Here is a 15,006-nt window from a genome sequence, read left to right as displayed (position 1 = left end):
AAACAGAAACATGCTGAGGGCAGTGAACCTGGAACAGAGTGGGCTCAAGGCAGAAATAAATCTCAGTCTAAATGATGGAGGAACAAGCCAAACCCTATGCTGGTGCCATGCGCTCTGCGGCTTGCCAGAACCACCAGCAGGGTAAGAAACTGTCATCTCTACCCATGCATTTTGTTTTGGCACATCCTGGCACCATCCACCATTCACTATCAGGGGGATCAGTACTCAGTCTTCCATGTGGAACACAGGAGGGGGTGAGGAGCATACAGCACACAAGCTGACGTGAGCCCCGGGAAGCGCTACCTCCTTGCAGATGGCCGTCCTCCCGCTGCACTTGGGCTGCTGGTAGGTCTTGGGGAGCGCCCGGTAGCTGGATCCGATGCGCTTGCATGAGGCGTAGTCGATTTCCCGGCTTATTCCATCCCCGGATCTGTCACTCATGGGTGGGGCGAAGGACAGCTCTTTCACCCCCAGGAAGGACTTGAACTGTGCAAAGAGTTCTGGAAATTTCCTTCAGAAATAAAGACAAGTCGGAGGGAGGTGGGAGGGACAAATTAGGAGTTTGGTGATTCTCACAACTTTTCAAGCTTTTTCATTATTATTATATTTGTTATAGGGATCTGTTATCAGTGACTCGCTGAAGGCTCAGATGATGGTCAGCACATTTTAGCAATAAAATATTTTAAATTAAGGTATATACATTGTTTTGTTCAGACAAAACACTACTGCGCACTTAATAGGCTACAGTACAGTATAAAGATAACTTTTATATGCACTGGAGACCAAAAAATTTGTGTGACTGGCTTTATCGCGATGTTTGCTTTATTGCAGTGCTCTGGAACCAAACCCACAATACCTCCAAGGCACGCCTGTACTCAACTCTGCTCTTGTCCTGGTAAAGCAGCCGCAGGCAGTATGTAAACCAAGGGGCATGTCTGTGTGCCAATAAAACTTTACTTACAAACACAGGCAGTGGGCCGGATTTAGCTCATGGGCCATAGTCTGCTGACTCCCAGACTACATATCCTGGAATCCAGGAGGCACTCTTGAATTCTGGAAATGCAGTAAGCCTGTGTACTAACCCTGAAAAAGTGTTCAGTGGTCAAGCTAAACAGAAACATGCTGAGGGCAGTGAACCTGGAACAGAGTGGGCTCAAGGCAGAAATAAATCTCAGTCTAAATGATGGAGGAACAAGCCAAACCCTATGCTGGTGCCATGCGCTCTGCGGCTTGCCAGAACCACCAGCAGGGTAAGAAACTGTCATCTCTACCCATGCATTTTGTTTTGGCACATCCTGGCACCATCCACCATTCACTATCAGGGGGATCAGTACTCAGTCTTCCATGTGGAACACAGGAGGGGGTGAGGAGCATACAGCACACAAGCTGACGTGAGCCCCGGGAAGCGCTACCTCCTTGCAGATGGCCGTCCTCCCGCTGCACTTGGGCTGCTGGTAGGTTTTGGGGAGCGCCCGGTAGCTGGATCCGATGCGCTTGCATGAGGCGTAGTCGATTTCCCGGCTTATTCCATCCCCGGATCTGTCACTCATGGGTGGGGCGAAGGACAGCTCTTTCACCCCCAGGAAGGACTTGAACTGTGCAAAGAGTTCTGGAAATTTCCTTCAGAAATAAAGACAAGTCGGAGGGAGGTGGGAGGGACAAATTAGGAGTTTGGGATTAGCAGATACACACTACTATATATAAAATAAACAACAAGGTCCTACTGTATAGCACAGGGAACTATATTGGGTATCTTATAATAACCTATAATGGAACAGAATCTGAGAAAGAATAAATATATACATCTGAAGCCCTTTGCTGTACACCAAAAACTAACACAACATTGTAAATCAACTATACTTCATTTTTTTTTTTTTTAAGTCTAAAAAAGAAAGACAAATGGTAAGTAGCATCCCGAGGGCCTTCTGAGAATGATCTAGAGATGTTAAAATGGCTTCATGTTGATGCCGGCAGTTAAAGATGGTCAGAATCAACATCAGAGAGGAGGGCCGAGAGGCAGAACGAGCATCCAACGTGTGTGAAGTTGCCGCGTGTGTGAATCTGCCCTCCAGCCCTCTGTCACCAAGCAGGCCCCACCACTTGCGGGAGGTCCTTGAGCACGCCCGATAAGATGACCTGGGCTGGCAGAAGCTGGGGTCAGCGATGTTACCTGACTGGAAGAGGCCGGGCATTAGGCCAAGGATCGGCAAACTAGTCAACCTCCCCACATCTGCCTGTAAATAGTCGGTCAGGTCCACTCGCTTAGTATTGCCTGTGGCCGCTTGCGCATAATGCCAGAAGCTGGTTAGCAGTGACCCTTGGCCCTTGACAGATAAAATCTGCTTCCCTGCTCCAGGGCCTTCCTCCCTCATGAGGCAGACCCCCTCCCTAGACAAATTCTCATAATGTAATGGTCGTGCATGTCGATGGGAAGATTTTAAAGCAACTGACCCCCAATGTCATCTGCATTACTGTTTAAATGAATATCAAATCCTACAGAAAGGGTGCAGATATTTTGACAGCTGGTGTGATGATCCTGCCACGACTAAGCCTGGCAGTCTCCCCTCATTAACTATGTGTCCCGAGGCGGCCCGCCTGTAAGGACCCCGGCCAACTCAGCTCACAAGGAAAACCCGAAAGCCAAAGGAAATGCAGGGAAGGAAGACATCAACAACATCGGTGCAGAGGATGCCTGAGGTTACAGCAGGATAAACCACTCTGAAGGGGAGGCTTACCCCACTCCAGCCCCAACTCCAGTCATGCTGTCACCAGGTGGCAGCTCTCTGGGCCACTGTACTCAGCTGCCCGTGGGTGTACAAACCCAGAAAGAAGCTTGCCCATGCAAACAGAGGCCTCATGGTGGGGAGGGGGGTGGGCGAGAACGCTAACCCAGCTGGGCATCAGGTCAAGATGAGCGAGCAGAAGCCGCTTCGTTTCTCCACTTTGCTGCACACCCCCGGTGCCCTCTCCCCCACTTGGAGTCTCTAACTGCTGCTCACACGTCGAAACGGGAATAGCTGACCCTGACCGAGCTCAGAGCACTGGATTCTGAGCTGCGCAGATGTACTTCAACGTGAGCGTGTCCAAATCCACGTAAAAAACCAGCCACGTTTTAGCTGAGACTGTGTGACGCCTGCCACCCTGCTCTGGGTGGTTTTTCAGAGCGTTAACAGATCTTTAGCAGCCCCAGAAAGTTAATCCAGGTGAAAAGGTCACCCTGATGTGAGTCACTCTTGGGACCACCAAGGAAGCACCTCCCGATGACCCTAACTCGACCTTTGAGTATCCCAGCCCACGAGCATAATCTCAGCACGGATTACAGGGGGAAACTGGAGATAAACGTCCATTGTTGCAGACCCTGCTGAGAAAACCATGGTACATACACCGCGCAGTCGCTAAAAACGATCGTTTGGGTCTAAGAATTGCTGAGTTTAAAAAAGAAAAAAAGAGAAGACTACAGCCCAGCCTGACAGTGTGATGCCATTTATGTGAAACTCAACAGCCACACTCAGATCCCGAGAGCAGAGGATGAGCGAAGGGTGGGCTTCCAGGCCGCTTCCCCCTGAACTCGCCCATCACCACGCAAAGCTCTCTTATGAGAGCTTATCCTGGAGAGAGTGGGAGGTATCCGTTCTGGGCCTCAGTTTCCTCAGCTTAAAATGTATTGAGACACATCGAATGTGTTTAAATTCATGAGTTCATGTAACACCAAAGAAACGGGTCCCCTTTTCAGTTCCTAATTGGCCTGATGAGACAAGAAAGCGACTCATCACCCTGACACTGTAATAAAGGGAGAAATCAAGCATCTACCTTGGGTCACCAAAAGGTGATAAATACTGTTGAGATGCTCTCTTTTGCAACCCGCGGTGAATGAATAAACAAAGGAATAAACCACAGAAAGAACTCAGAGGATACCACTGCCTCCTGACAGACAGGGGGATGTGGGGGAATGTGAAGGTGCATTTGGCAAAATGCACCCACGCCATGGGGATGCCAGTGCAGACACGGTAAGGAATAAACTTGCAGAGGGAACCTAGAGATGAAGAGGGACGTACAAGACGTATTAGAAAACAAAACCCAGACCACGAGGTGAGACTGAGCCGTGTGATTGACGGTGTCCGCCTGGGTTGGCTGCGCCGTAATTAGTGTAGGGAGGTGGTCATTCCCAAGCCAAGGGAGGGAGCATGACTGAGATGGCAGGTGGAGGGGCTCCTGGAGGTTGGCAAAGGGCCATTTGTGACCTGGGTGGTGGGCACAAGGGTGTCTGCCTAATAATGATTCACCAAGCCGTTCTTCTGTTATGCGGTTTCCTGGATCTGTGTTTTATTTTACATAAAAAAAAAAAGTTCAAAAAACTTTTTTAATTAATAGAAAGGGAATCAGGTAGCTGCCCCCAGGGGCCTGCAGCCTCTGGGGTTGTCTTGGGGGCTAAACAGGACGCCGCACACGTCATGTATAATGCGAACTCACCGTGTTCGAGATGCTATTTTAAGGGTCTTCAGGCAGAGCCCATTTGAAACTTTCTGAAACCCTGCGCAGGTATATTTATGATCCCCCTTTGACAGAATGGAAACTGAGGCTCAGACGGGCTAGGAAACTCGCTGGGCATGACAGGGCTGGTGAGTGGGAAGCACACTGGGAGCCAGCAGACTCCCCTTCCCACAGCACAGGTGCATGACCTGCGGATGCGCCGTCACCTCCCAGGACAGCTCCGCCCCATCAGAGGCTGCCGGGCCCTGGGCGGGAGGGGGGCGGGGGGCAGCTCACACAGGGCAGCAGGATGTGCTGGAAGCGGGTAACGGATCTGCTACCAGAGTTTCTCTCTGCGCAGCAGGGATGCTGCGCGGTCATTTCATTCTTCCCAGTAATTTTTGATTCTTTGAATGGTTACACAGTGTGACTCCATTTACATAATACTTTTGCTATATAAGCTTTAGAGAAGAAACACATGTTTTAGGGGTTGTCAGGGGCTTGGGGCGTGAGAGGGACGTGGGTGTGGGTATCAAAGGCCAACGCAAGGATCTTCATGGTTCTGAAGCTGCTCGGTACCTGTACAGTGGTGGTGGACACACCAACCTTCACAGGATACAGCTGTACACACACACACACACACACACACACACACAGGTAAAATGGGAAACCTGAAAAGATGGGTGGCTTGTGTGAATATCAACATACTGGCTATGACACTGACTAGAGATGTTACCACGAGGGAACGCTCCCCAGGACCTCTCTGTGTTCTTTCTTACAACTGCTGGCGAATCTATAATGATCTCTGTAACAACTTCAACTTAAAGACAAGATCGAAAAAAACACATATACCGTTTTCTAAAAACAATAGCCAAAAGAAGGGTGAAAGGAGTTTACGGAAACAAAACCCAAGTGGGGAGCCCCGAGAAGTGTCACTCACCCTAGAAATGGGCTGACCAGCTGGAGGAGCTCAGAGCCGGACACAAGCTCCTGGTTGAAGAGCGCGATGCAGCGGAGGAAGTTCTCATAGACCTCCTGGCTCTTCAGCACCCTGCGCACCTGCGGGGAGAGCGAGTCAGTGGGGGCCCCTACCGGGCCGAACTCCCGCTCCTGAGCACACTTGGTTCTGCTATCACCAGATGCAAACAGAGTCACCAACACAGGCGTGTTCTAAAGGGACCGGCTGTGGTCTGCAGCGGACTGCTCTCCATGCAGTGATCTTTGGCTCAGACAGCATGTGCCTAGAGCCATCTCACTGGCTCTGCCCACTGACTCTGGACAGAAGCCCCAGGACCATCCCAGCTTTAGAGATGCCACACAGCTTCTGAGTGGCAGACACATGCTCCCGAACTCGGTGTGGGCTCTGAGCTCTGCCTTTCCCACCTGTTTCGCTACCTCCTGCCCGCTGCCCACCACTGGCCGCCTGCCGCCTGCTCCCAACGCTGCCTGCTCAGGTCTGAGCTGGGCGAGGCCAGCCTGGACAGGGGAAGGCCCAGAAGTCATGGGTCGGTCCCACTGCTCACCTTGTCAAAGAAGGAGAACTCCTGCAGAGTCCCGTACTTTCCCACAGTGGCGATGGACAGGTCTTTGGTACCACGGAGTTTCATTTTCTTCTGTGGAGAGAAATTCCACGCCATGGATGCTGTGTGCCTCCCACGGGCAGCCCCTGTGTCCATCTTTATTAGAATCATAACATCACCAACGCTGAGCTCTCCTGATGGGAACCGCCATCAGGTGCTGGATGAGGTCTGCCCAAGACTCCCGTGGATGAACCTCTCAGGACCACCCACCTCAGCCTCCATGACCTAGTGAAGGGTTAAAGGTCACACAACCACTCTGCCCACAATCTGGGATCTAACTTTCAGCAGTTTAGCACTTTTGATGTCAGGAGGGATTGTCATAGAGTAAGAACAGTCAGGGAAACATGCCCCTAGATACTGTATCAGAAACCTCTTCCCCTGCCTGTTTCGCCCTGCGGGCCATCATGGTGATGGGAAGGGGACTTGAACTTGGCCACTCTGCTGAGACATCGAGGACACTACAGAACCATCTCCCACATGCCTGAAGAATGATGGGGATGTGTCAAGAGGACACAAGAGCCAGCCCAAAGGGGCCCACTGGCCAGATCTGGGACAGTTTAGGCATCAAGATAAACAGTGATAGTCACGGATTATAACCCGAGTCTATGATGATATACACAATTAAATAAATGGAGATGAAAAAAAGCTGTTCCTTACAGTAGAAAGCCAACTAGTAACTGCATAAAGAATGATGGAATTAGAAAATCACCATCACAGGTGATGAGAACAACAGGAGCCAGACCTCAGCGCCTCTCACCCCCTAGCAGGGCACCTTGTGCAGTAACCGACCTGCACAACCGTACACAGGGGCCCTGGCCTGTGAAAGAGTTGTGATGGTGAAAAGAAGCAGACTGAGCGGTACATCTGGTTTCTGCGAGAGAAGGTGACACTCCTTCTCACACAATCTTGTGAGCCAGGGGGAACAGGTGACCGGCCACCTCACAGGTGAGTCGACTTCTCAAGGTCCCACAGCCAGTGAATTTCAAGCTGGACTAGAGCCTGGACTCGGGCTCATGCCCCAGGTCTGTGCGTATTGCTCCTCAAGTCATCTACGGAGAAGGCCAGGCTGCTGGGTGTCCACGCATGCACACATCTATGTGCACAGCTGACAGTTACCTTGGCTGGTGCAGACACGGGACGGAGGAGGGAGGGCCGAGAGCGCTTTTTGCTGTGTTCCAGATTCTTCTCGTGCTCACTCTTTTGGGCACTGTTCACTTCGCACGGCCCATTTCCTGTGAACTAAGGACACAAGCACAGGAGGTGGTCAGCGTTGGAGAGACACAGCCGGGCCCATCAGTGCTGGTTCTCAATGTATCCTAGTGCATGGAACCACTTGCAGCTCAGCTCATGGCCCCAGCAAGCACTGTCTGCCACGGGCCAGGGGCTCTGTCCCAGTGCGAGGTGACCCTGGCTCTCAAGATGCTCATGTTTACTGGAGGAAAGACCCGTGTACCCAGCTCACCACAGTCACGCACCGTGAGGCTGGGAGAAGGCTCATGGAAGGCCTCGATGGGCGAGGGTCCTGACAGGTGAGGGAGGGCTCAGTGGGGAGACAATGAAGCTGGGCCTTGGCTGCTCCCAACGCTGCCTGCTCACATCTGAGCTGGGCGAGGCCAGCCTGGACAGGGGAAGGCCCAGAAGTCATGGGTCGGTCCCACTGCTCACCTTGTCAAAGAAGGAGAACTCCTGCAGAGTCCCGTACTTTCCCACAGTGGCGATGGACAGGTCTTTGGTACCACGGAGTTTCATTTTCTTCTGTGGAGAGAAATTCCACGCCATGGATGCTGTGTGCCTCCCACGGGCAGCCCCTGTGTCCATCTTTATTAGAATCATAACATCACCAACGCTGAGCTCTCCTGATGGGAACCGCCATCAGGTGCTGGATGAGGTCTGCCCAAGACTCCCGTGGATGAACCTCTCAGGACCACCCACCTCAGCCTCCATGACCTAGTGAAGGGTTAAAGGTCACACAACCACTCTGCCCACAATCTGGGATCTAACTTTCAGCAGTTTAGCACTTTTGATGTCAGGAGGGATTGTCATAGAGTAAGAACAGTCAGGGAAACATGCCCCTAGATACTGTATCAGAAACCTCTTCCCCTGCCTGTTTCGCCCTGCGGGCCATCATGGTGATGGGAAGGGGACTTGAACTTGGCCACTCTGCTGAGACATCGAGGACACTACAGAACCATCTCCCACATGCCTGAAGAATGATGGGGATGTGTCAAGAGGACACAAGAGCCAGCCCAAAGGGGCCCACTGGCCAGATCTGGGACAGTTTAGGCATCAAGATAAACAGTGATAGTCACGGATTATAACCCGAGTCTATGATGATATACACAATTAAATAAATGGAGATGAAAAAAAGCTGTTCCTTACAGTAGAAAGCCAACTAGTAACTGCATAAAGAATGATGGAATTAGAAAATCACCATCACAGGTGATGAGAACAACAGGAGCCAGACCTCAGCGCCTCTCACCCCCTAGCAGGGCACCTTGTGCAGTAACCGACCTGCACAACCGTACACAGGGGCCCTGGCCTGTGAAAGAGTTGTGATGGTGAAAAGAAGCAGACTGAGCGGTACATCTGGTTTCTGCGAGAGAAGGTGACACTCCTTCTCACACAATCTTGTGAGCCAGGGGGAACAGGTGACCGGCCACCTCACAGGTGAGTCGACTTCTCAAGGTCCCACAGCCAGTGAATTTCAAGCTGGACTAGAGCCTGGACTCGGGCTCATGCCCCAGGTCTGTGCGTATTGCTCCTCAAGTCATCTACGGAGAAGGCCAGGCTGCTGGGTGTCCACGCATGCACACATCTATGTGCACAGCTGACAGTTACCTTGGCTGGTGCAGACACGGGACGGAGGAGGGAGGGCCGAGAGCGCTTTTTGCTGTGTTCCAGATTCTTCTCGTGCTCACTCTTTTGGGCACTGTTCACTTCGCACGGCCCATTTCCTGTGAACTAAGGACACAAGCACAGGAGGTGGTCAGCGTTGGAGAGACACAGCCGGGCCCATCAGTGCTGGTTCTCAATGTATCCTAGTGCATGGAACCACTTGCAGCTCAGCTCATGGCCCCAGCAAGCACTGTCTGCCACGGGCCAGGGGCTCTGTCCCAGTGCGAGGTGACCCTGGCTCTCAAGATGCTCATGTTTACTGGAGGAAAGACCCGTGTACCCAGCTCACCACAGTCACGCACCGTGAGGCTGGGAGAAGGCTCATGGAAGGCCTCGATGGGCGAGGGTCCTGACAGGTGAGGGAGGGCTCAGTGGGGAGACAATGAAGCTGGGCCTTGGCGTGCGGGGCTCACCCAGCAGACCACTGACAGGGTGTCTGCCTGTATGTTCGAGCGCACCACAGAAAGGAAAAGAATTTCAGGCTAGAGGACCAGCAACGTGCAAGGCCCTGGCAACACGAGGAAACAGCTGATGGTGCCAGGTCACTGGGGCGGGGGAGGAGGGGTTCCAGCCAAGTTTGTAATCTTTCCTATGAATAAGAAAACGCATCTTGGGGACAATGTCATCACTCGGTGGGGTGCTCACTGCTAGTCCTCCCAGGCTCTACACCAAGCACTGATTAACAGGTCAGGGTGTTGGCAATATTTATGAAGAATGGTTCTGGAAGGATCTATTCGGCATTTGCATCTGTATGAAAGTCAGAGCAGGCAGTGGGAAGGTGAACAGACCATGGCTTTTCTTCAGGGCTGGGCTGGAGAGGCACACTGCAATCATCCCCACTACGTTCACGTTGCCTGCACCCACTCCCACCACGAGGCCTATATGCAGAGACACTACGTGAAGGGTGTGCTGTCAGCCCAAAGCGTGGGCTGGGTGAACAAGTCGCGGTGCATCCAAGCCAAACAGAGGCAACTGTCAGCTATGAGTTAGCTCTGTGTCTCTGTGTCCACTGTGTCACTGGTAGGGACAGGCGTACCTGATACACTGTTATGACAAACAGAAAAAACTCCTAGGGGCAGAACAAATGTGACGCCATCTTCTTTAAAAGGATAAACATTTGTTTGCACATTCAGAGAAGATTTCTGGAAAGGTACATACTATAAGACACTTGTAAGTGCTTAACTATGAGAAAACTGAGGCTAGGAAAAAGGCAAGTTAACTTTTCATACTTGAAGCTCTAACGAATGCTTGATTTTTCTCATGAGCATGTACTATTTTTATATTCATAATTATAATAATAAAGACCTATTGTTTAACTACAGGCAAAACCTGTCCCTCAGAGGATTAAGTTTCTTTGGAGGGATTAGTTATCCGAAGACCCAAGGCCACTCCAAGAACCTAAAGTGGAATAATTCTCAACTGGTATTTGCCGTAGATCTCAGAACCGGTGCAAACACCAATTCCTAAAGGAGGGGGACAGGTGACGATATGACGTGCTGAGTAGGACTTGGCGGGGCGGCGGGGGGGGCGGCTGGGAGGAAAGGGGGTAACCCACTGCTCGCCCGGCTAAGCTCACCCAGCTGGAAGGCAAGCTCAGTACCACCGATCTTCCCCTAATAATTCAGGCAGTTCTTCTGTTTCAGTTAAATGTCCCAATGTGCAAATGCCTGAAGCAGAAGACCCCCAAAGACCACTCACACAGGGGCTGGCTCGGCTTGCATTTGTAAATAAAACTGTACTGGCACACAGCCATGCCCATTCGTTGACGTACGGGCCTGTGGCTGCTTTCCCGCTACCACGGCAGAGCTGAGTCTTTGCCACAGAGACTGTCTGGTCTGCAAAGCCTAAGATACTTACTGTCTGACGCTTTATAGAAAAGCTTCGCTAAGCCCTGATCTAGGCGAAACAGTCGAGTTTAATTAGGACAATATCAAATTTCACCGTTGGTTTCTTTTTCCTGCAGTTTTAACAGAAATCTAAAAGTTAATGAAAAGATCATTCTATATGACAAATTATTTATGAGCATTTTAGTAATTTTTAAAAGTTGATCAAATCTTTTAACATGCACAAGACAGTTCTAATTACACAATGCACACTTTAAAAAAACACTGCTGAATTGATAACAAATGCCATTTAAAGAAACTCTGTGGGCAGGTGCTTTTCTGAGAGAAATGCTTATTTTTCTATTTTGGACACTGACAATGTCCAACTTGGTAAATGCCAAGTTGTGTCCACCAGGGGGCACTGCGACCACAGCCCTCAGAGGACAAGGGGCTCTACTCACCCCCAACCCTGACCCATCAAGATGGTAACTCAGGAACCAAGGCCTTCAAAGAGTTCATGTGAGCTGTGCAGCAGCAAAAGCTGGCCAGGGACAGAGCCAGGCCTTTCTTCCCTGAGGCCATGACGGTGGGCTGCCCCTGGACCCTGAAGCATTGACAGCAGTGACCCTGGGAAGGCCACGCAGGGACGCCGCTGTGCACACATCTCTGCGGGGATGGGGTTCAGGGGAAAAGCTGCCAACGCCAGGGTCAGAGCTGAGATTTGAGGCCAAGAGGATGAGACCCAAAAACTATCCACCAACTGTACAAGGGAGCAACACAGGGCTTTACAGCGGGTGACAACATGCAGCCTGGGCTCCCAGGGACACAGAGGCCCAAGCACCCACAACCTTGGGCTAAGCCAACACAAGAAGGGTATGAAGCGGGAAGGAGGTGGTGAGACCCCTCTGCTCCTCAACCATGTGGCCCCTGGAGCAAGTCAGGAGGCTCTTTGATGAGCAGGAGCATACAGAGAAAGGAGATGGGAATGATGCTAGGACTGCAAAGGACAATTCTTTGGAAACAGGGAGAAAAAAACCAAGTAGGGATTCTGAGGTTCAGAGAGATCCCCGGGGCAGATAATGGACTCAGAGGAGAAAGGTGGACTCGGGGGTGGGGCCGTGAGAAGGCAGCCGGGCTGAGAGGCCCAGTGTAGAGGTGAGCTCCCTGCCCCCGGGGAGGCCAGACAAGGGCTTCCTTCAACCGCCGCCCCCCCCCGCCCCCCTGGTATCCCCCAAGAGCCTCCAGCAGGCCAGGCAGCTCGCTGGTCCTGGAGATGCAGAGGGAGACCCTGGGAGGAGGGGATGAGACGACCAGACGGGATTCTAGGCCTACTTTCCCAGCACAACCGCAGCTGCTCTCTCCAGAACACTGAGCACGAGCCAGGCCCCATGAGAAGCACTTAAAGGACAACAGCTCAGTCCCCACCTGAGCAGGAGGGCCGGTCAGTCCCATGTGAGAGAGAAGGCAACGAGGCCTGGGAGGTGACACGGCCGGCTCAAGCCTGCCTGCAGCACCCAGAGCCCGAGGAGGCCCAGGCTGTGTGCTCACAGGGGCTCTGTCCAGGCCCCCAGGACATCCAAGGCTCCGGGTGGGTGGGCAGGACTGGCTACAGCTCCTGGACTTGTTTTCAGCCCAAAGGATGGGCACAGAGCTTCTCTCTGAGTCAGGAAGTGCTTCTGGGTGGAACCTCCTCTTAGGGATGGTGCTCTGTGTCCCAGAGACAGTAACACGGGGACAAGCCCCGACCCGCACACTGGAAGTCTGCCCAATCGACTAAGAGTTTTGAACAGCATCCAAACTCAGACTGCTATCACCCCCGAACCCCTTCCTTCAAGACCCATTGCCCCCCAGTCCTGTGCTCCCACTGCATCTTCATTCAAGAAGCAGACCCGGGAGAGGCGGTGGTGACACAGGAAGGTGGACTCTTGTGTGCTCACACCCCGAGTTCATCAAGGACAAAGAGGAATAATAAAAAGAGGAAAGAGAACACTCAACAACCTAGGAATAGAAAGAGCTTCTTCAACTCGAGGGTGCTTACGGAAAAAGCATAGCTCACATCGCACTCAATGGTGCAAGGTGGAAAGTTTTTCCTCTAAGATCAGGAGCAAGATGTGGATGCTGACTCACCACTTCTATTCAGCACGGTACTAGAAGTTCCATCAGAGCAATTAGGCCAAAAAAAGGAAATAAAAGGCATCCAAATCGGAAAGGGAGAAAGAAAACTATCTCTATTAGCAAACCCTAAGGAATCCACGAAAACTATCAAAGCTAATAAACTGGATATGGCAAAGTTGCATGATACAAAATCAACACAAAAAAGCAGTGGTGTTTCTATACATGAGCAACGAATAATCCAAAAATGAAATTAAGAAAACAATTCCATTTACAACAACAAAAAGAACAAAATATTTGGAAATACATTTAACCAAGGGGGTGCAAGACTTACACAATGAAAAGAAACTTTGAAACACTACTGAAAGAAACTAAAGACTTAAATAAATGGAAAAATGCTGTGTATTTGTGGATTAATCTTGCTACGATGGCAATACTCCCCCAAACAGTTGTAAGATTCAATGCAATCATTTTCAAAATCCCAACGGCCTTTTTTGCTGGAGTGGAAAAGCCAATCTCTAAATTCATACGGAACTGCAACTAGCCAAAACAATCTTGAAGAAAAACAAAGTTGGGGGACTCACACGTCCTGATTTCAAACTTACTACAAAGCTACAGTAATCAAGACAGTGTGGTGCTGGCCTCAGGGCAGACACGGAGATCAATGGATTAGAACTGAGTCCAGAAATAAACCCATAAAACTATGGTCAATTGATTTTTGACAAGAGTGCCAAGACCATGCAATGATGGAAAGAGAACAGTTTCCTCAACAAACTGGATTGCCACATAAAAGTGGACCCCTACCTCACCATACACAAACATTAACTCGAAATGGATCACCAACCTGAATATAAGAGCTAACACTATACAAGTATTAAAAGAAAACTTTAGGTAAACCTTCATGACCTCAGAACTAGCAATGGATTCTGAGATTTGACACTGAAAACATGAGCAACAAAAGAAAAAACAGGTGATTGGACTTGACCGAAATTTAAAACTGATGTGCATCAACACTAACAAGAAAGTGAAAAGACCACCTACAGAAGAGAGGAAAATATTTGATAAAGGACGAATGTCAAGAATATATAAAGAACTCTTACAACCCAGCAACAGAGACAAAGTAAAAAAGGTACAAAGTACTTAAATAGACATTTCTCCAAAGAAGATAAACACATGGCCAGTGAGCACATGAAATGCCCAATATCATTAGTCAGCAGGGAAATGCAAATCAAAACCGTAATACCATTTCACACCAACTACAAAGGCTATAAATTTTTTTTAAAAAGGAAAACCTCAAGCATTGGTGACGATGTGGAAAACTGAAACCCTGGTATATTGCTAGCGAGAACGTAAAATGGTCCAGCCACCGTGGAAAACGGTTTGGCAGTTCCTCAAAAGTTAAACAGTTACCGCATGAGTCGGCAACTCCACTCCTAGGCATAGACAGAAAAAAACTGAAAGCAGGTGTTCAAACAAAACCTTGTACATGCGTGTTCATAGCACGATTCACAATGACTGAAAGGTGGCAACAACCCAAGTGTCCACTGATGGATGAATGGATGAACAAAATGTGGTCCATCCACACGATGGAATTATTATTTAGCCATAGGAGGGATGAAGTTCTGACACATGCTACACATGCTACATCATGGATGAACCTTAAAACCATGATGCTGAGTGAAAGAAGGCCACATGTTGCATGATTCCATCTATGTGAAATGTCCAAACAGGTAAATCCACAGAGACAGAAAGCAGATTGGTGGTTGCCAGAATCTAGGGAGGGCGGGGATGGGGAGTGAACTGCTAACGGGGACGGGTCTCCTTTTGGGGTGATGGGAATGTTCTGAAACTAGAGAGGGGTGATGGCTGCACAACATTTTAAATATTCTAAATGCTACTGAAATGTACATTTAAAAATGGTGAGTTTTATGTTACGTGAATTTTCCTTCAATTTTTTTTTTTTAAAAAGCCATAAGTTCATAGGAAAAAAAAAAAAAGGAAAAGAGGAAATGGAAAGGGCAGATCAGGAGGCCTCAGTCCACAGCAAAGGGAGAAAGGCTGACAGTGCAGTCTGCGCCCCCAACCTCCCCATCGCAGGCCCCTCCTCCACATCACCTCTCTGCACT

At 50.1% G+C, this 15,006-nt stretch overlaps 1 protein-coding gene across 1 annotated transcript in view; it reads right to left on the bottom strand.

Annotated features, from left to right (window-relative positions):
• Positions 1-15,006, bottom strand: part of SIN3B (SIN3 transcription regulator family member B) — a 40,431-nt gene that overhangs the window by 12,035 nt on the left and 13,390 nt on the right. The window contains 4 exon segments of the mRNA XM_055080599.1: positions 1,413-1,620; positions 5,411-5,529; positions 7,716-7,805; positions 8,889-9,011. Of these exon segments, the coding sequence (XP_054936574.1) occupies positions 1,413-1,620; positions 5,411-5,529; positions 7,716-7,805; positions 8,889-9,011 (540 nt within the window).

The sequence above is a fragment of the Physeter macrocephalus genome, chromosome 2 (genome assembly GCF_002837175.3).
Source record: "Physeter macrocephalus isolate SW-GA chromosome 2, ASM283717v5, whole genome shotgun sequence".
Taxonomy (NCBI): Eukaryota; Metazoa; Chordata; class Mammalia; order Artiodactyla; family Physeteridae; genus Physeter; species Physeter macrocephalus.
The sequence above is the reverse complement of the archived record's forward strand: the minus strand, read 5'-3'. Positions and strand labels throughout refer to the sequence as shown.